The following is a 20,322-nucleotide window of genomic DNA, read 5'->3' as shown; positions in this document are numbered from 1 at the left end:
TGTTTTACCCAACGCAACATGATGTTGCCACTCCTATACTTCACAGTTGTAATATTGTTCTCAGGTTTCACTTTTTATTATTTTTAAATGTAAGAACGTCCATTACAGGCAGACACCCTTTATCCATAATGGCTGAGGTGCATTTAGATTTTTTTCATGGCATCACATAAGAAAGCAGTGTGTGGTGTTTGGGGTGCACCTTAAATATATCCACATTTCACAATTTTATTAAACGTATTGAATCTTGCAAAGCCGTGACATCGTTATCTACGCTTGAAGTCATTGTAATTTGACCTTTACTAAAGATCTGACTGAAGGAACTATGAGCAAAAATTTGCCCTCTTCTTATTTTGTCAGCAATAAAAGTAAATAATTTTGGAAGTATGATTTAATTTGCATTTTTTAATGCAATGAACGAATAAGCTATTATGATGGATATTAAAACCTGTTGCTTCATGCCTGTCACTACATCTGCCTTTTATTTAAAAAGTGTGATCTTTTGAAACATTGATGAACCTCATCCACAAGCATCCTCACATCATGATTAAAAAAAACAACTCGACACTAGACAGTTTACTTTATCAGATGGTTGGTTTATTTATCATTAGCAATGACACCAAATGTACTCTACTGTTTTCACTTGCTATCATAGGAGATGCATTTTGAATTGTAAACAGTGAAAATGATTAAATGCATTTCGTCAAACTCCTTACAAGCAGTGTACGACCAGGGAAAAAGAGCAGATTGTACCTGCTCTAACCTATTTTTAACAATATGTTATCTTATAGTTTTGAGTCTCTTGTATTTACATAGATACAATTGCGTCCCTTACTCATACCAGAAGAGACCTGTTGTTTATTTTTTTTGTTCATTTTTTTTAATGTGTTATCACATAGTTTTCTTAAAGAATTATATTTACAACCATTACTTCCCCAGCTGCCTGCTGCTAGGGTGTTAGCACAGAATCAGTTGCTTTAAACACAATAAACTACTTATGCATCTTGAAGTTTATGTTAAGTCAACCTTATAGCTTGAACTATGTTTCTCTTAACAAATAAAAGGTAATGCAGAGCTCAAGCTGTTCCGTCTTCCCCATTAAAAATCAAAATTTATCTAAATAAATGAACAAATCAAACATGATAATAAAATAAAATAAAAAAATATTGCACTTATAAAGATCAAGACAACATTGGACCTGTTTGGTGGTTAAGAGGAAAGTAAAAAGCTTTAGGGCCATTGCTTGAGAAGACATGAAGGTGTCTCTTTAGAAGCATCCAGCAAGTTAATCTAAATAAATAGGCAAACCTTTGTACACATGAAACATTTCTTTTTTTTTTTTCTAGGAAATGAGCAACTTTTGTGCGTAGCGCAGAAGGATAAGGGAGTGCAGATTGGATCCCTAAAGCGTAGTGCGGGGAAAAAAAGCAACAAGTGTGTAGAAAACCAGTAACAGCAAAGAAGATAAACCAAGCTGTAATAGCAATGTCCTGAGAATGCTTCCTGATTAGTCCAGAATGAGCTATAATGTTAAAAGAGATGTTCAGTTCTGGATTTTCAGTTCCTTTAAGTAGAGAGTCTTTGGAGGCAGGAAGCAAGTCGTCATTTTTTTTTTTTTTTGTCCAACTCAGGCTTCAAGCTTTTAATGTGCTTGGGAAGGGAGTAGTTCTCACATTGGTGTTTGAATGTGACTCTGGTTCATCATTTCATCTTCTTTGCTTATCTGTCTCCGCTGACATGTCCAGTCTTGAATTAAGAACACAAAGGGCCATTCATAGAAGCTTTGAGTGAATGGAAATTCTAACAAAGGTAATTAAGATTCAAACACCTTTGAGACCTCCATCACCAAAGCCCTGACGAAAGGGCAAAAAGAAAGAAATGACCTTTTAATCGTACCAACAGCGGTGAAGTTCCTTTACAGAGGAGAATGCGGCGGGGCAAGAAGAGTGTTTAAACTCGGAGCTAAAGGGAAAAATTGACAAAAACAGTACCGGACTGTCTTCATGTCTGCAGGGTTTTTGGTGCAACCCCCTCCTTTTCTCCAGTACAACTGGACAAGAACACAAACAAATGCATCTTTTTTTTGACCTTAGCATAAAAAAAAAAAAGTATGTCAGAAACAGTGATCAGACAGGCGTTCAATTTCTGTTACAGCCCTTCTCTTTTGGGTGTCTGAAAATTTTGTGATATCCACCCATTCATCTATCTGGTAACTGTGTAAACTACATTTCTTTGCAGTGCCAAAACTTTGCTCATCTCCTCTCACATATCACAGAAATCATAGTGAACAGGATGACGTACATACGCACACGTAAAAACAAAATCAAAAAGGCAAACAATGAAGGTCACACCCCAACCACTGTTGTTTTGGGGTTTTTTCCAAGTCTGCCCATTTGTGTCTGTCGTCATCTTTCATTTCTCCTTATGTCCTTCCTCGTCTCTTATGAGGAGGATGAGGTCGATGTGGCGCTGGGCTTTTTTTGGTTAATTAAGTCCAAGTAGAGTTCCGAGCGCAGGAAGCGGGGGTATGAGTCCTTTTCCATCAACCCGTATATCCGCCTTTGTGCTAAGTCGAAGCAGGAGCGCGTCACATTCTGCAGGTTGTCCTTAGTGTGATCTCGTGTGTATGAATCCAGGTTGACCTGCAGAGGATAGTGAGTGAGAAAATTGTAAGAGAAAATATGCAAGAATGAGACTTTTTTTTAAAGCAACAGCATCCATTTGACCAGCTTACCTCTTTACATGACTGTATAGCGATGTATTCAGCAAAGATTTTCTTGGCTTTTGAGGCCATCTTGGACTGCGACTTTATTTTCTTGTATTCCTCACATGCTAGCCAAAATTCCAGATTCTCCTCGCTGAACTCTGTGCGCAGGAAAGCTCTGAAGGCTGCCAGACCATCTGAGAGGGAGGAAAGTAAACAGAGAAGAGTTGACTAAAGTGCCATGGTAACCTCCCCATTTAAGCCCTCCTTTGAGTTTCAGCTCCTAAAATAGTTCAAGTCATGTGGTTTTAATACAGTGAGAGGTGAAGAAAAAAAAAAAAACACTCAACATGGCAGAAATGATCAATGTCCAAAACATTCTGTCACTTCTTAATATTTATCATATCGGCCCTGGAAGCAAACAAAGAATTTGATGGTTTTGAGTTCAAAGGGAAACAAATTAACTACAGCAGTTTGGTCCTTTTTAAGTTTCTGCCCAGTTAATGATTTGAGGAAGAGGGCATCCAGGGGAAAGAATGGCAGGAACCGAGTCCACCCACGGCTCCTCTCTGTACCTTTTCCGTTCCCATGAATCACACATGCTGATAAGCGGAGCTGGAGCAGGCCATCATCTCTTACCTCACTCTGGTGAGTAGCAGTGAGGTAAGAGGTTGAGGAGAGGAAATGAGAAGAGGGGGAATAAAGGGGCCCAGAGCGCCGAATGAGGAACAGATGTAGAGCTGGATTTATGTCAGTCACAAAAGAAAACCATAATCAGGGGCAAACTAAATTTTTTAAGATCTTAAGACTCATTGTCTTGTAAACTGTGGACTTTGTATGTTGGGATTAAGGAATTATGCAGCAGATTGCCCACATAGATCAGCAGTATGAGCATGTAATCCATATGTATCTTTCATTCCCAGTCCTCTAAGACATGTATAGCGAGCTGAACACTTCATTTGCAAAGTGAGTAAATAAGAAAGAAGAAGAAGAAAAAAAAAAAAAACTTACATTTGTGCGTCAGCAGCTTGTCAAGCGAGTCCCCCCATTTGAGCGCTTCCTCTGGGGTGGGCCTGCAGATGAAAGCAGAGCGGTTCTTTAACAAGCCCATTTCAGCCAGATTTCTCATTGTGTGACCCATCCGCAGGATTTAAGGCTACGCTGTGCAGATGAGTGGGACCGTGTGAGCAGACGGCTCCTGTCTGACGTTTCGCTCCGGTTCAGTCTGACACATTCAGCTCGAGCTGGTGAGAAGTTGCAGCAGTACGTTTAGCCATGAGTCTGAATGCCTCTCTGTGGTGGGGGTCTGCTTTTTATAATTCCTCTCAATGACAGTTTGAAGAAAGAGGGAGGGAGTTTCGGACAGCCAATCAGGAGGTGATCTGGGTTTTAGAGCCCTCCCACCACTGACAGATTGCGTCTGCCCCCTGGTGCCTCTCATGCTTACAATGAATGCATTCTAACATTTTCCCCTCACTGGGATCCACATTTTAGGCCCCAAACTGAGCCACTTCAGTTTGGAGTTGTGGACACATATCAATCAGTTTGATCATCTGAGTAATGTATGATTTTAAACACTTCAAATAATGAACATTTCACTCTTGGTCTGTTTTTTGGCATTTTGGTTTGTTGTCTATGATAAATTATAAGCAAATTTAGACCTCAGATTATTCTCTGAGGTACAAAAAGTAGAAAAAAAGTCACATTTACCTTGAATGTCTTAAATATTTTATGAAACTTTACAAAAGGATTACATGTTTATATAGGTTTGGAGACAAACTATAAAATACAGAGATCACAGTATGTTGCACTGTGTGCAACTAGTAGCTAAAAAGATTTATGAAATGACTAATATATGCAATGCAGTTTTTGAAAAACATGCAAACTGCACTGTTGCCTCGATTTTTCTCATTCAGTTCTTGAATGCCACACTACAGGGACGCTCCTGTCTCTCCTGCTGCCCACATGTCTGCCTTCCAACGCAGTGAAGGATCCACAAACCTGTCTCACACTCACGCCCACATGCTCATGCTGTCAGGAAGTGGCCACTTACTTGACTGACTTCATAGATTTGTCTAACTTCCCGGCTGGGTTGCTTCCTGGGGACTCATTCCTCCTCCGCAGGAAAGCCAACCGATTCTTCATGTCTTTGGCCCTGAGAGAAAGGAATACGGTGGAGGGGAAAAACGGAGAAAGGTAGGTAAAAAGAGGAGAATAGAGGGGTTGGGGGAGTAAGGTTGGGAATGGAGAAGAAGGAGAAAACACAGGAAGAAAGCCAGATAAGTTTCCAAGTCTGTAATCCACAACGGAAACAATCCAAAGTATGGAATCATCAGCAGAGCCTCAAAGCCGGTCCACAGAAAACCAAACGAGTAAACACCATAAAACATAAAAGAAAATGTACATTGTAGCCTTCAGCTGAGGTATGTTGGTGGAACAGCTTTGCGAAAGGCAAATCGCCTCTTCCCCACTTCTCGTCAGTGTCTTTTTGTCAATCTAATATCTCACTCGGTCCTTTTGGTAGACTGTCCCTGGCAGGTTGCACGACAGGGACTAAGCAAATGAGCCAGAGGAGGAGAGAGTCAGCCTTCAATCATCTGTTTCATCACGCCGTCCTCCATGTGTCCACAGAGGTTGCAGAGCAGAAGCTGACCCAACGTAGGGGCAATAGGCCACAGTAACATCTCCACTCCCTCGAGACTCCAAATCTAAAATCCTCCGGACCACCTTTCTTCCAACCATCTCACGCAAATGAGCACATTAAGACTCTACTGCAGTAGAAACCCAGCTCCTGGTACATGTGGTTCAATAGGATTCTGCACATTCCCATAATCCCATGGTACGTGTCCTGTCTTCTCCCGACCTGGAGCACGTGCTGCCTCATTGGGATGTGACCTCACTCAACACCCATTTCCTGAGTCCTTGCTTTTGATTTCCACTGTGGATTGACTGGCCTGCTAATAATGCAGAGCAGCCTCGTGTGCTGCCCAGGCCTAATCACGGCGAGCTGTCCCAAACCACAGGCCTCAGGAGAGCATGTATCCCCCAAATTAAGAAGCAGCACTTCCTGTTATAGACACTTCTCATTCAAGCTAGCATGAACTGGGATGGAACTACAGAGTGGTACAAATACTGTACATGAATACACATGAATCCTGAAGAGAGGACTTCTCTTTAACCAGTTCCAAGAGAACCTTTCCAACAGAGCAAATTTGTACCTGCCTAACTGATGCTATCATGGCAGAAACAGGTGTTGAAAATCTCTGCTGATGTACAAAGGCAATAGAGAAGAGTCTGTTTAAACACGCCGGAAAGTGAGGTGGTTTCACACAAGACAGAGAGCCCAACCAGCTGTGGAGATTCGTTTTCTTCGTACCGCGGGACAGGGGAAGTCAAAACATGCCTGAACAAATGAATAGATGAGCTGTAACAAGGAGCAGCTGAAGAGCTCCTGACATATCCAAATGAGATTGATTTGTGTGTATTTAAACTTGGAAGAAGGTCTAATAGTCGGCTTTTTCAAAACTGCATAGGGATAAACATATATATATATATATATATATATATATATATATATACAGTCATAGTCAATAAATTAGAATATGCATTTCAATAAGGCGCGTATCAGATAAAAAAAAAAAAACATTTTGAAATGAACCTTTTAGGAGGTATTTTCTCATTTTATTTTACGATATCCAAGGCCAGGTAAAAGAGAAAATTTGCCTCCCCACGCAGCCGGATGAGTCATCCATTGACTGAAATAACACAAGTGCCCTGCTTGAAGCAGTCTCAAATCCAGATGCTCAACTGCAGAGCACGAATGCAGAGCTTTGGGCTTTAGAAAAACAACAGGGCTTCTCTCATGCTGTATACCTGAAAATAGCTCAATCCTGAAAGCCTGAACGATGTAAATACTGTTATAACATCTCCCATCCTGTAAGAAAAAAACAACTCATGATACCAGAGCAGAACTTATTAGATAATTCTATTTTGGGGTTTTGACTCGAGGCAATTAGGATGAGAGATGTTTCAAAATAAAAAGGAATCTCTTGTCTTGCCAAAACATGTGAGCAAAAAAGAAATGTATATTTTAAAAGCACTGGAAAGTCGGCTTTTGGCCTGACAAAAGATGCCTTATTATTTATGGATTTAAACAGGCTGAGCTCATGTGAGAGTTATGTGACAGCAATGTCAAAACAACAGACACTTAAAGAAAAATCTGTGTTTCTCTTCTGCCACCATGTGGATATCACTGGTTACTGCACCCTCTCCCCAAAGAACTGATATCAAACAGTATTACAATAATTCAGCTCATTACATTCAGTTCATTGAATGTATTAAATATGAAATTCAGAGAGTAATGTAGAGATATTTAATCACATATTTTATTTATTATATTTTAAAACAAAATATTAAGAAATTAATGTATTCCATTACTTTTAGTCTTGCGATCCAGCGTTATGAGTTTATTTTATCCGTCAGTCTTTTGCATCAATCAGTGTTTTAGAAAAGATGTTTGGTCTTCAACTGTGTGGCTATCCATCTTAACAGATGGATCCATTGGCCAGCAAAAGTAGCAAAAGCTTAAATCAAAGAACCAATAGTAATATAATAAAATTATTTGATTTGATTTTTTTTTTTTTTTTTCAGGCCTGGGGATCAGGATTAGTAGACTTGCTACTGTTCAGAATTTTACCAAGTGTCTCTAATCCATTGAGCCACTTCAGCTTGACCTCTCAAATGTGTGGAGCAGTTACTGATGGTATTTGGATTTTTTTCCTCTAAAAGCCTCAAAAATAGCTCAAGGCTTAACAGAGTTAAAAGAAGAGAAAACGGGAATCTGATATAGAGTCACATGCAGGAGAGGCTATTTTTGACATCTAAAAGCACAACAACGTGCCGTTTTACTGGGTCAGTCATTTTAATTTGATTTATCAAGTGTTCTCTGTTCCTCCTTTCATGTTATTACTTTTGAGTACCTCTCCATGTTAAGTTGCTTTTTTCCCCCCACCTCATTGCCCATACCCCGCTCCAGTCAGGTCCTAACGCTATTAGCCATGTATCACCCTCCATTTGATTTAATACACCCACTAACCTCTTGTACTTAACTTGATCCGCTAAGAGGCTGACACATGCTCTGTCAAAAATTATCAAATTAAGATGATCTTTGATCTGCAATAACCAGGCAGACATTTCTGCTCCGCTGCTCAACAAGCTCTTAGCAGCACGTCCACCTCGCTGCCCGCTCATGTCCATCTACGAGAGAGCTCTCACGCTTGAGCAAAGAACCAAGAGGTCTTTTGCTCTGCAATTATCCAATGCTCTGTATTCCCTCTTTGCTTGGCTCACATTAGATGCACTAATAGCAACCCTCTGGCTATTCCTGGTGCTGCGGAAAGTAGGCCGCACTCACAGGGAAAGGCTCTGGCGGCACGTGGGGAAAGCTGCAGACAGACATAATGCAGATCCCAGTGCACCACATGCAGGCAGGAAGCAAATCTGCTACCTTCCTTTTCATTTCCCATGCCTAATCACAGCGTGCCACTTTGTCAGTAATGGGTAATATAGTTTAGATGATATAGCAAAGCAAATGGTGAGCATTATCCCAGCACGCCGTCAGTCCCACTTCAGTTTTGTTGACCAAAGGCTGTGTGCTTGTGAACTGAATACAGGACACACAAACAAGACTGAGTGTGGACCTATTTGTGTGTTTGTGTATGTTGGAGTACAATGGGTCAAGTTTAGTGTTACAAAGTCTCTAACTTTATGCAACAAATAAACAAGTTAGTCTCTATTTAAAAGATCTAGCAACAAACAGCTCTGAAATTACCACTAAACACAACATTTCAAAGCACAACACCCAACAAAAAGAAAAACATACACAGAGCTTTGTAGCCAAAAGAATCACTTTGCCATATTCCTAGAAAAAAAATGAAAAAAGGAAACTGTCTAAAATTTACTCCTTAAATATAGCACCGCTACATTGACAATTTCAGTCAATCGAGACCCTAAAAATAACTCTATTTCTGAGCAAAGCCACTGTTCTGGCTGCAAAGACCACATGAGCAATCCTATTCCTGAAATCCAGGTTGGCTATAAGAGGAAAAAGGGACAGCCTCGAGTTAAAGTTAAAGCTGCTTCCTTCAAAATAGTTCCAGCACCTCAGTCTCAAGGGGGCTCCATCTTCCTCACTGAGACTGTCAAATAAAATCCAAGTAGAGGTCAAGTCGCCTGCATACCACCCTAAGTGCGGCCAGTCCAGCAGGACTTCAAGTAAATCCTTCTTCAATCAATCTGGATCGAAAAATCCACAGTCCTGCTCTTACCTTTCCAGGTATTTCTCTGAGAAGTCGACCATGGTGTGGAACATTGGCTCTGGCATGAACCCAGCTGCATGTAAGCATATGTCAGGAGTGGCAGCGGTCAGGACCTAGGGATTTGTTTGGCAATCACATTCCTCTCACCCCCGAGAGGCTCTGCTGGAGCTTTATATAGTTCAGGGGGTCTGGAGAAGGCGGACCCTGGGCTCACCCAATCCACAGGCAGCACTCAGGACATGAATTCCTTCTGCTTGGGGTCTGGAGAGTTGTTTTGTTTTGTTTTTTAAGCTGAGATAAAGTTTGTCCCTTCAACAAAGCTTGACTAATGTAATGATCTGTTTCACTGACCAGTACAGCAAACAGTGGGAGAGCCCTTTTAAGCCTGCTGACTCTAACATATATCATCTCTTTTATAGTAGGCAAATATTTTGATGTTGGTGGTGGTGAGCTTGCTTCGAACTGTAAAATAAGTGAACTCAGACTAGAATGACTCCTGATACCACAAATAATAATAAAAAATTCCTCAAAAACATTTTATAAGGATAGTTCAGAATAGTGGACATCTAAACCGAGTTAGTAAAACAAAAAATTGCAATATCATTGGTGAATAAATAATGGTATAGAGTGATTAAACTACATTCTTTATTCTTTTCCCATCATTTTCTGGAAGTTTTCACATTTTGCTTTGTGAAATCTCCATTGGAAAATTGAAACTAATGCTCAGAAATTCTATCCACTTGCCTAAATTGCAATTTTGCACATATAGATGCTGCAGTGGTGATTGGGATTCTATATATTGTGCAGTTGCAGTTACATCTGGAAAATACCTTTGTCTTAGAGTCTTTACTTGGTACAAATACAGATTCAACTGTATCAAAAATGCCAATGTCCTTCATGAAGCCATAGTTAACTTTTAAACAGCTGTTAAGCTTGAATTAATTGGTTATTTTGAGAAAAGCTGAATGAACGAAGCTGCATTTCCTTACACAATTTCAAATAAAATTAGTTTAAAGTAGTTGGAGCACTTGTATTTTTCCACAGTCAACATATTGACTACTCCTTCCAAACATGTTGTTGGTCCTTCACAGGTTGTGAAACAGCACTGGCTGACCAAGACTTGTACCCTTCAAGATCTCTGTAGATGCCCTGTGGTATCTAACACCACAATGTCAGCAGCAGATCTTTACAGGCCAGTAAGTTGTGACTTGGCGCTACTCTGAATCAGACGTCTTCCGGTTCATCACCAAACATTTTTTTCCCTTTGCGTCATAGTTGGTATGTTCTCACCACGGCTTAGTTCATTTTAAAGTTGCCCCATAACAGCCGACTGAGACTATTTTCATTATCCAAGGGGTCATTTTATTTTTTTCTGAACGTTTGTTTTACTTATTCACAGCATTGGAAACTGTTTCTAAGCTGCCATCTTTCAATGTGAACTGGATTTGAAGCCTTCACAAAAACCACAAGCAGCAAATTATTAGTGGAAATGAGAAGAACAAATCTTTAGTGGATAGAGAAGGTGCAAAAATGATTTTGGTCAGAGGTTAGAGAGCACAGTCCAAACTTATAAATAGCTCAAACAGATTTTGCAGCTGCAGATATATTTCTTCAACACACTGACATAGATCTCTTGGCTCCCATAGCTCTCTGTTTGTTACCTATCAGCCTTCAACATCTGGAGGAAATAATTTCATTTCCTTCATCTGTGGCTGGGAAGTCTAAGATTTCAATCTATAGCAGCAAGATATTGAATTTGTGTTCCTCTGAATACAAAATCACACTGAAAGATATTGTGTATAGAGCATGCTTATTTGTGTGACTTTCCTGTGAATGAGCAGATAAAACTGGTGGTTTTCAGACAAGTCAGATGAAAAATGTCAGGAAACAGCTTAAAGCTGCAGTATGTAACTTTTAAACAACTATAATTCTTACATATTTGTTAAAATTCTCACTCTTTCCTGACAAATGTGACTGATGCTGCTAAAACTATTCTCATTGCTCACACCCCCTACCTTGCTCTCTGCTAGGCTATAGCTAGTTCAAGACAACATATTTATTGTGAATGCTTGTGCTAGTTATCATGGCCATTGAATATGGAGGATAAACAATTTTCCTGTAATGGTAACTTGTTTCTTAACTATTTAGCAATGCATACAAAAGCATGATTGACTGCGCTAAGAACTTCCTCGTGGCTCTGAATAGTTGTTTCTGACTGGGAGCTGTGTATTTCTGCAAAATGCTGTAGAACAACAGGCAGGAACTGTTTCATTTCATTCTGTCTTGACATGATGACAATTTTTACAAATATGTAAAAAAACATTTATTTTTGATAAAACCTTAAAGTTACACATCCAATAAGACATTGTCAGTTCATTGGGCACAAAGACAGTCCACTCTGCATGAGAAGCTTTGTAACTCATTCTCAGTTTATTGATTCACGATGACAGAAGAGAGCTGCGTTATGACAGATTTACTTTTCATCAACAAAAGATAAACTATTCTCCTTTATGCAGCTGTCATTGAAGTTGTAACTGTGCAGAACAGATGCCTCTTGTCAAACATTGTGGAGGTGAACCCTTAAAGCTAATGGCTGTTGCACCTGGATAACTCATCGGACATTTGTAAAAAACAAAAACACCATTCAGCATATAGAACTGTAGCACGGAAGGAAGTGTAGACTGCTGCGTGATAAGAATGTGTATACAGTCTAACACTCCTGTTGATCCATGAAGTTGCCTGACATTTTCTGTCAATAAGTGTTTACTGTTCCTGAGTTTAGATCTACAAACTCCTACAAAGGTGTTCATGCAACTTTATGAATTTTGTGTTACAGACACGAAGCTAAATGTGTTTTGGGGGAATTTTATGTGATAGACCAACAAAAGTAACACAATTGTGAGATGTATATTTGCATCAAGCCAATTTCATAATACCCCAAATAAAACCTCGTATGATCAGCTGCCTTCACAAATCACCCTATTATTAAACAGAGCCAACTTGTAACTTAATGATGTCACACACAGTCCAGACCTAAATCTAGTCGAAAATCTGTGGCAAGGCTTAAAAATGGATATTTACACATCATTTCAATTCAGTCTGACCAAACTAGAGCTACCTTGCAAAGAACAATTGACAAAATTCTGGGCTGCACATTTGCAAAGCTTTGCAAATGTAAATGAAAATATAAGCATTGCCTAGGGCTGTGAGTAAATAGGACAAAATGTAAAAACAAAGTCAAAGGTGTATGAAAAGTGCAAGGCACTGTATGACCCATATCATGTCTAAAAACCTCAAAACAAAGTAATCTATCCATAGAACCATTTCTGAAACACTGCTCAAGAGTTGTGGCTTTTGATTTGATTATAGTTTTTTTTTAATAAAGCCAACTTGAAGATGAATCTTCATTTGCTGCTTGTCTTTGTCTGCATCTGATTGCAACAGGCATTAATACCTCACTTACTTTCCACTATATTCCCACAAACAAAAATCAAAACTATGCTCTTTTCCTACTTGACATAATTCATTTCTTTATATTATGATTAAAACCATCTTACTATACTTCAACGCTGTCATTTACATTAACAAAATCACTACTTATTATAATATATTTTAAAAACAAATCTCACATTTCACATGTCATTTATTTATCTCTGAAACCAATTTTTAAACTAAGTTATAACATCGCAAACTGTTGGTTTAAAACCACAGTGTAGGCTACCGGTGTAAAATAAAGCGCTGGAATTTTAATCGCTTAATCTGCTGTTTAACTAAACAGCACAAAAACAGCCTGACAGGAAGAACAAAAAGGCAGCTAGCAGGCCTGTGGACAGCCTCTGCTTCATAGTCTATAAGTCTTAATAAAGGGCTCTGATCTTATGGAGGACAGCTGATGAATCCCAGAGGTGTTGACACCAGAAAATACACAAACATTTCTCACACCTCTGAGAATGTCTGACACATACATGGTATCACACGCTGCATTTACCAAACCACTGAGCAAATTTACCTGATAAGAGGTTATTAGAGTTTGTGAATATTTCTACATGAGTCCAAATTAGTCTTTAATTCAGTTTAGGCTTAGAATATTCTCACAGGGACAGTACAATGAACTCTTCTCACCCAAACTAATACAATGCTGGAGAAAGTACTGATGTTTCAACTGCAAGAAACTCACCTCAAATTTCCTCAGTGTGTGAAACTGATCGTTGTTTAACTTAGCATTAAAGGCTCATTCCTTCACTTTATGCTATGTCCACACTGCTACACCCAGTCTCATCCTCATAACCTATGTATTAAGACACTTTTATAAAAGCTGATTTCAGGGATTGTAAACAGAGGACTTACAGGTTCTTGGACTTCTTCTTTTTGGTGCCGTTGGGGTTGACCTCACAGCTGCAGGGGGATCCGGCGCTCAGCTAAGGGGAGAGGAAAGAGAAGACACACTCCGTCATCCACCGCCCACACTTGAAATGGGGGCCCCTTGGTAGGCTCCTGCAGGATATTTTGACAAGCTCCTACATGCAACCTAGTTAGCTTTAAAGCTTGTAAATCCACAGTGTGTCTAGTTGAGATAGACGAAGTGTGACACAGCAAAGCCGACAAAAATGGCTAACCCACAGCAGTAGTCCACATTGTAAATCCCACAACGCTCTGTAGAGGAGCACGGGTATATCTTGCTCAATTAAACTGTGCGAGAAGCCAGGGGCTCGCGGTTATAAACACTATATAGCAAAGGAAGGAAACTGAGAGAGAATGAGAGAGTGTGAAGGACCACAGCTGTTGTTTCTGGTGGCCCTCCAGCTGTGGCCAAGGTTTAAAGTGTTGATCTGGGACCCCTGGTTTCACATTACAGTTTCTGCCAGGCCGGAGTTTTGATTGGTCAATAAGAAAAGGGAAGTCGTTTCAGGGTGGGGAAAGGGTCAGTCCTCACTAATCTGATGGCCTGAAGCTGCCCCATTGTGTGCATGTGTGTGTGTTGAGTTTCTGATTCTAAATAATGAACCATTGTATTACTGGACCATGCAGTTAAATTTGAGCTAGATCCTGGCTATGGCTGCTAACACACTGTTGGTATTTTCTACCTCTATGGGAACCAATTTGTGTTCCAACCTTGAGGGTGAAGACAGAGAGAGCATGTTGGCAGGCCTTCAGTAATTCAAGCTGTTCTGTCTTCCTTCTGGTCTTAAAACTGACTGTAAAGTTTGAAGTTAGAGCAAAATTAAAAAAAAAAATTGCAACTTTACCTAAAAATGCAATAAGACATCTACAAATATTTATTATTACCAAAGATTACTACAAATATAAAACCCTCTTAATTATTTGAGATATTCCTACTAAATTCCTAACTTAAAACATTTCCTGCTGCTGCTTTCAGTAATTTCTGGAAATCATGTCATTTTCAGGTCCTCTTTCAAGTCTAGAAATATTTGCAGTCAATTGTTTTCCACAAGTCACGAATGCCCAAAGAGTTGAAAAATAATACTATTTTACCTAAAATGAAATGATCTCGAAAGTGACTTATTCTTGTAAGATGACATGTCCATCTTCCAAAGTTTGATTTTAAAAAATGCTTTTAATGGGTCACAGTTACAACTAAACCACAACAAAAGATGGAATTTGTCTATTATTCCAATTTTAGAGGCAACCATCTAACAAGCAATCTGTTACTAGCATTAGATTGTGAACGCATGTGTGGGATGGTAAACCTAGTGGGGTTTGCCTACTGTCAGGATGGGCTCAATGTATTAAAGTCCAATAAAAAATAATGCTGAGCCTCATTTACATTCACTCTTCATAAATCAGCTTCATAATGTTATAGTGAACTGCAGGACTTCAGGATACTTTAAGTAACAAAAACTAAGACACATGAAAACCCATTCCTTTCATGGCTCTGTCCTTGATTTGGGTTTCTTTGTTTATCTCTCATTGTAAACCTGAAAATGATTAAGGGTTTTGATGAACCTTTAGCACCTTGAGAAGTTAAGATGGTAAAGTTAACATTTACTTATAGCCTTTACTGAAGATTGATTCCCTACAAAGGTTTAAACTAAAAAGTACATTGAATTAATTTATTCAAGCTACTTTTACACGATAAAACCTTTACTCATTATTTCTCAATTAGTTTATTAATTACTTTAGCTTAAGGTTTTGACCAGTTTCTGAAACAGATCCAAACTCAAACTGCCTATAGCAGAGCAGGTACTTATCCCTGGTGGAATATGAAAGGAAGTAAGTTGAAAGGAGCATTTGAATTGATCAAGTATTTTATTGTGGCTGTGTAACTCTGATCCCTCCCTCTCTGTCTCCTACAAATGTCCACAAAGGAGGAAGATATGTCTTTTGGTATTTTATTCTTTTAACAGCAGGTTAGAACTATAAAATATGTGTGAATCTTTAATAGGTATATCTCTACACAGATATATAAAAAATATGTCTTACCAATGCAGATAAAAGTGCAATGAAAAAGCAGTAAAAGCCTATTAAGCCTATGCATCTCACAATTGAACCGCCTGTTTTCATTTTAAAGGTGGAGATAAATGCCTGTCTTCATTTGTTATACAATTTGCATATCAAATAAAAAAGTGTTTTAAAACCTGCACCTACTTCAAATAACAGTGATGATGTGTTTTTTTTTTCCCTGCAAAAACTCACTGAGTGACATCCAGCTCTTCGCTTCAGAAGAATAAAGCTCACAGGTAGTCGACTGACATCTTCCTGAAATACAAATACAAACCTTTTCGAAAAAGAGGCAAAGACTTTGCCCCCTTTTGGAGACATCTGTCATCATGTCAGGTCAGCTAGTGCTTAACAAAACAACTAGCTCTGAGCTAAATGAAATCTGCAAGGCCATATAAACAGTAGCCTGGTCCGGTCACAGACATTTCACAGTCTGGAACCTGCTGAGCACATTTGGGGAGATGCTAATCAGCTGTCAGTGATGGCATCCAAGCTGGGACAAACCAATTGCCAAAGAAAAACAACAAATATGTTGCTAATGTAATTTTGAATTTTGAAGAATGTGTGCATCATTGAATACAGTTCTGGATTTCTTGTTAGATATATAGAATAAAAAACTATCCAGCAATGACTTAGGAGGGATTGATGTTCCTTCAAGACATCAGTGGTTTTTGAAGCAACTTTCTATATAATCTGATCCAGGACTTTAATATTGAAGTTCATCTGAGAGCCTCATCTTGAAACACTGACACCTTTTTCAATACGGGTCTAGGTTGACAATGAATTTACGATCCAATTGTGTGGTAATAAATCCCTAATGACAGTGCGAACCTTTTTTTTCCACAGAAGTTTAATTCTATTGGTAAATATCTATACATTTTTTATTCTAAAGAGTATCTGTAAATTTTACTTTAGAGATCTAAATTACCAACCTGATGACTTGTTTAGGCACTTCAAGCCATTTAAGGAGAGATTAGAACCATCAATCCTCCATGTGGAAGACTGAATTTCTTATTTTGCATATACATGTACCATTGCACTAATTTAATCTATGAACGATATAAACATCTTTTAAAAAGTACATATGAATTTTACTTCAAGATTTTTATGAAATCCCTTTTTTCATCATGTTTAATGCTGCAGTTTAATCTAAGAAATCTAGGTCACAACACCTGAACAACAAATGCAAAAGAAAATTCTCCTCCTAACTTTCTGACAAAACCTTACCCCAACAACACGTGCAGAAAACATGAATGTACCACATCACTGAGACACAAATCGCATCGCCATAACTTCATACAGAACAAAAGTGGACTTCCATCTTCCTTTAATACCTATTTATGGAAGTGGAGGTGCAATATACTGCACATCAATTGCATTATACCTTAGAGGGATCATTACAGGCTACAAAAATATGACTTCCCTACTTTACATGAGTATCACCTTTTAGCAGGAAATAAAATCACGACACAAGGGAACGGCTACGTAAATCTGATATTTTTAGAAAGGCCGTCTGACGTACATCGGGCCACAGGTGGCTCCATCTTCAGTTCTCCCTCCACTTCACTCCACTTCACTTACATGCTGCTCCCACCACTTCACGGTTCTCCCAACAACAGCTAAACACACAAAGGAGGGGGAAGGCCAAGCAACTTATAGATCAACCTGCTCCTCTTTTGAACTCAAACATTTTGATGTTTACTCAGGTAAACACTGTAATTCAGAGAGCATATTTGGTTTTTCATTCCACAGTGCTATGAAAAGCATAATGTTTTACAGTATTGTTTCAACTTATTGTTTCAGAGCATTAAAGTCACAGCCCTAATGAAGACAAAAATAAAGATATATTATAGATGTATTAATGTAATGATTCTTAATTGAAGACATATTTAATATCAGCTCAGTAGGACTGCTAAAACGGTGATCATCTTTACATTCAAAAGGTGGCTAAAATATTTATATGACAAGTTACTAGGCATGACCAAGTTAATATTAAATCAGTTTCAAAAATACAAAAATGTCTTTAAACAAGACACCAGAGAAAGTACTTGGCTAAAGTTTTTCTTGAGATATATAGGAGTAATCCATCTGAATTACTCCTAAAAGACCTTGTGTGAAAAAAAGAGTACCATAACCTTGTCTTCCATATAATGACAGAAAAAAATTGGCCATTTAGAAACAATTCAGTCATGGTATGTTTATTATAGAAACACCATCAATCATTTTTATTGGTTCAAAACTGTAGTTGGTAAGTTATGTGGTGCCAATAAATTAAAAAGGTGGGGGTCTTTTTTTTTTTTTTGCAGTTGACTGAATTGTTTCACTTATAAAACAACTAGCAGCATAATTTCTGTCTTTTTGAGATCTTTATCTAGTTTTTTTATATCTTAAAGATATATTTTGTGTTACACCTCTGCAGCGGTGCAAAAAAACCTTTGAATAGTGATCAAACTTTTCAGCTTACTGAAGGTGGAATGTAGCAACGTTAAAGTCTTTAATTTCAAAACAAAAGTCTCAAAACTGTCATGCTTACACATGACTTTTAAAGTTTCAAGCTTTCCATGTGATCTCTCAGTCTGATCCTACCCTGGCCCCAAATACACAAAAGAGACTTTACACACAGCAGCTATCCTAAAAATAACTTTGGTATGTATGCGTGTGTGCGTGTGTGTGTGTGTGTGTGTGTGTGTGTGTGTGTGTGTGTGTGTGTGTGTGTGTGTTTTACATGCCTCAATGAAGACAGCTAGAGAGCAGAGAATTTGCCAAAGACCACAGGGTGATGTGCCCTGAGACTAGACATGCAGACGTTGACAGTGTTACGGGTTACTGGATAGTTTTGCAGATAAAACTTTGGCTCCATGCACAGGTGTTACTGAAACCTATTGGTGTATTTCTGCTTCCAGAAACTTGATAATGATTATACGCATACATCTCTAATAGGAATCTCAGAGGAATGTGTTTTTGTGTGTTTTAGTCAAAAACAGCTTTTACAGTCAAACTTCAATATCCCTCAGAGGCTTAAATCTTCAGAATTTCTTTAATTAACCTTGTCTGTGTGGATTTAAACTTGCCCCGCTCTCTCAAGTTGCTTCATTCTTTCCTTTCATTTCCCGGCTCCTTTGTTTGTTTGTTTTACAAGCTGGTGTCTGAACAATGATTTCGGGAACTCAGACAATCTACTTCCCCCTTCAGCGAGGCCATGGATTGGTGCTACATGTCAGAGCTCTGCTTCCTGTCATTGTGTGGCTCTGCCATGTGTGATGTGTGCGCTGGTGGGCCACATATATGTCCACAATGATGTAATAACATCTGTTTAACAGGTGATTTATCCATGGGCGAAAATTAAGCTCAATTGTTGAGTTACTGGACACGCTGAAATATCAGATCCACAGGTTCCAGTGTCATCTTGCAGAGGGTTCATGCAATTTGAAGTTGTGCTAACTAATGTTATTTTTTATGTTAGAACAAAATAGAAGCTAAAACTAGAATTTTGACTAATAAATCACTTCCCTCACAGAATACCTAACCCTAACCCTTGGTCCTCATCCAGCTACGTTTTTAAGTAATGCTTCATTATTATAATATAATGTCAGTCTGTTTAGATAAGCAGCTATTGATTTAGAGTGATTGTATGAGATATGAGGATCAAAACTCATCCAGTATGTTTTCTTGTTCTCCCATTTTGATGAGTTACTAAGAGAAATTTCCCTCTGTGTCCAGTGGGGGAAATATAATCACCACCCACATATGATGTAAAAGTGCTTGACTAATTCAGATAAAAATCAATCTGTTTTGATTGATAAAAAAAAAAAAAAAAAAAATCACTTTTTCAATTTTACACATCTTTACCAGGAGAACCAGTAAAAGTGGGGATGATCTAGATAGTCAAACTATAAATAAACTCAAAATTATAAAAACAAATGATGCATAATACAATCGTTGTGTCCATTTTTTAAGCCTACGATGATGTGAGCAGAGATTTTGACAACTTTCAGGCCTTGGACCACACAGGGAACAGCAGAAGACATGAGTCACGGTCACAGTCTGTTAAAAGTGTTGATTGTAAGTGTGAAACATCCAATATGCTAACAGCCTATCAGGCCACAGCATTTAACATGTTAAATTCATATTAATATAAAGCATATGGTACAAAAATATGTTTAAACCCTTTTTACTGTTATCTGGAATATAAAATTTGATCTTTTATAAAAACAGGAAAAAATTGGGGTAATTTATTTTGTGTAATCAATCAATATATGGTTTGAAATAGGTAAAGTTTCCTTAATTTTTATAAGAATTGACCCTGCCACCCAATCAGAAGCATTGTTTCAGAGATGCATTTTTTTTCTATAATTCAACTGAAATGAATTAATCATCTTTAATCATCAGCCAATGAACATTTGTCATCGCGTTAAACCAGCTGAGAAAAATTAAAAAATATTTTTTTGTTTTGAATTCTGTTATTTTGTTCAAAATGAGAATAACAAATCAAATCCAAAGTAAGCACCAGTGAAAAATATACATTTATATTTAGTTTCTCTACTGGGTAGCGTACTGAAAATATGTACAACCAGTCAAAAGCCTAATTTAACATTTGTTAAATAATAGAACAATTTGGGCTGGTTTGAAATATGATTAATATGATTACTTCCCATTTATATGTGTTTTTTGTAACAGCAAACAGCAAATGTTTTTCTTTTGTTCTTGTCCTTGAGGGATTCTGCTGAGCAATGAACAAAAATGGATAACTCATCCCAGCCAAATAAAACAAAAAATATAGAAAAACACTTAATAAATACAAAGACTTAAGGAAAACTACACAGCAACTCAAAAGACAAATATTAA

The 20,322-nt window shown here is 38.2% G+C and overlaps 1 protein-coding gene across 9 annotated transcripts in view; it reads right to left on the bottom strand.

The window, feature by feature from the left end:
- Positions 1-572: 572 nt before the first annotated feature.
- rgs3a (regulator of G protein signaling 3a) overlaps positions 573-20,322 on the bottom strand; it is a 110,721-nt gene continuing 90,971 nt past the window's right edge. For 6 of the 9 annotated variants that reach the window (XM_055040464.1, XM_055040465.1, XM_055040463.1 and 3 more), the window contains 5 exons: positions 13,366-13,436; positions 4,755-4,856; positions 3,713-3,774; positions 2,732-2,898; positions 573-2,639 (listed from right to left, as the gene is read on the bottom strand). In XM_055040464.1, the coding sequence (XP_054896439.1) occupies positions 2,439-2,639; positions 2,732-2,898; positions 3,713-3,774; positions 4,755-4,856; positions 13,366-13,436 (603 nt within the window). In that variant the 3' untranslated portion in view covers positions 573-2,438. Of the gene's footprint in view, positions 2,640-2,731; positions 2,899-3,712; positions 3,775-4,754; positions 4,857-5,105; positions 5,862-9,027; positions 9,166-13,365; positions 13,437-13,634; positions 13,853-20,322 lie in introns of those variants that run through there. The other 3 variants (XM_055040471.1, XM_055040469.1, XM_055040470.1) reach the window with 3 other exon arrangements.

This window comes from Poeciliopsis prolifica, unplaced genomic scaffold (assembly GCF_027474105.1).
Source record: "Poeciliopsis prolifica strain line A6 unplaced genomic scaffold, Auburn_PproV2 SCAFFOLD015, whole genome shotgun sequence".
Lineage (NCBI taxonomy): Eukaryota > Metazoa > Chordata > Actinopteri > Cyprinodontiformes > Poeciliidae > Poeciliopsis > Poeciliopsis prolifica.
The sequence above is the reverse complement of the archived record's forward strand: the minus strand, read 5'-3'. Positions and strand labels throughout refer to the sequence as shown.